General features: G+C 31.4%; 1 protein-coding gene across 1 annotated transcript in view; it reads right to left on the reverse strand.

Moving 5' to 3' along the window:
* The window catches only part of SARC_13038 (hypothetical protein), a gene marked incomplete at both ends in the record, with an annotated part of 3,503 nt that extends 3,255 nt beyond the window's left edge, over positions 1–248 (reverse strand). Inside the window, one exon of the mRNA XM_014292840.1 lies at positions 145–248. Coding sequence (XP_014148315.1) covers positions 145–248 — 104 coding nt within the window. The remainder of the gene's footprint in view (positions 1–144) is intronic.
* Between the last annotated feature and the right edge of the window lie 878 nt (positions 249–1,126).

The following is a 1,126-nucleotide window of genomic DNA, read 5'->3' on the forward strand; positions in this document are numbered from 1 at the left end:
TATATATATATATATTTATATTATGTACATATTTATATATATATACATACATACATATATATACATATACATCTACATATATATATGCATATGCATATGTATAATATATAGGTATATATATATATATATGTGCAAATACTATACCAGTGTGACAGTAGCTTCTTGGATTTCGATATGCACACGATGCATCTCGAGTCCAAATTGCTCGTCTCGCTTGCCGTCGGTCTGCGCTTGTGCGACAGTGATTTCTATAAGTGGGGAAACAATCGATATTGTTTAAACAGAAACGTCTAACAACAACGTATCTGCGGAGGCGAACGGGAACTAATATGTTTATCACGATAGTTAGATGAATGTTTCGCGTATAGTTGTGTGATGCATTGCGGTGTGTGATTTATACAGGTTCTAAAGGGGCAGGAAGTAGAAATAGACATAATAATACGCGAAAGTGTACGCCCACATATAAACTTGAGTGTGAGTCATTACAACAATTTACTGCGAGAGAATCAAAAGTTTATTTCTTAGTACAAAAAAAGCGGAAGCGCTGAAAGGACGAATAAAAACAAAAAGCAGTATTGGTACTGATAACATTTTGACTGTTCAGCGAACATGCAATGTTTTCAACAAGCATAGAAGCTACACGAATAGTGTGTATGTATGCCGAAGCGTAAATCATACATTTTAGTGATAAAACGTACAGAAGTGGATACACGCATGTGATCATACGTATGTATTCTGATTGTCGATATACTCTTTTTGCGTACGTCCTCTTTAACTGTATTCGAATGTCCATACATACGTGCATTCACAATATGGAACATTGATCTTATCAAATATACAAATGTATACACGTATTTGTATATATGTCGGCACAAGTAAATATAGAGCGATTATTACACCAACTACTCCATAAACTTCAACATACATGTATATACACATATACGCAGTTCACATATACATAATATATATATATATATATATATATAATAATAATAATAATAGTAATAATATATATGTATAATATATAATATATATATATATATATATATATATATGCAGAAAATTGTATATGCTTGTAGGTGGTTAGATCAAACACACACAAACACTCACAGCTATGACAATATAT

The sequence above is a fragment of the Sphaeroforma arctica genome, assembly GCF_001186125.1.
Source record: "Sphaeroforma arctica JP610 unplaced genomic scaffold supercont1.2835, whole genome shotgun sequence".
Lineage (NCBI taxonomy): Eukaryota > Ichthyosporea > Ichthyophonida > Sphaeroforma > Sphaeroforma arctica.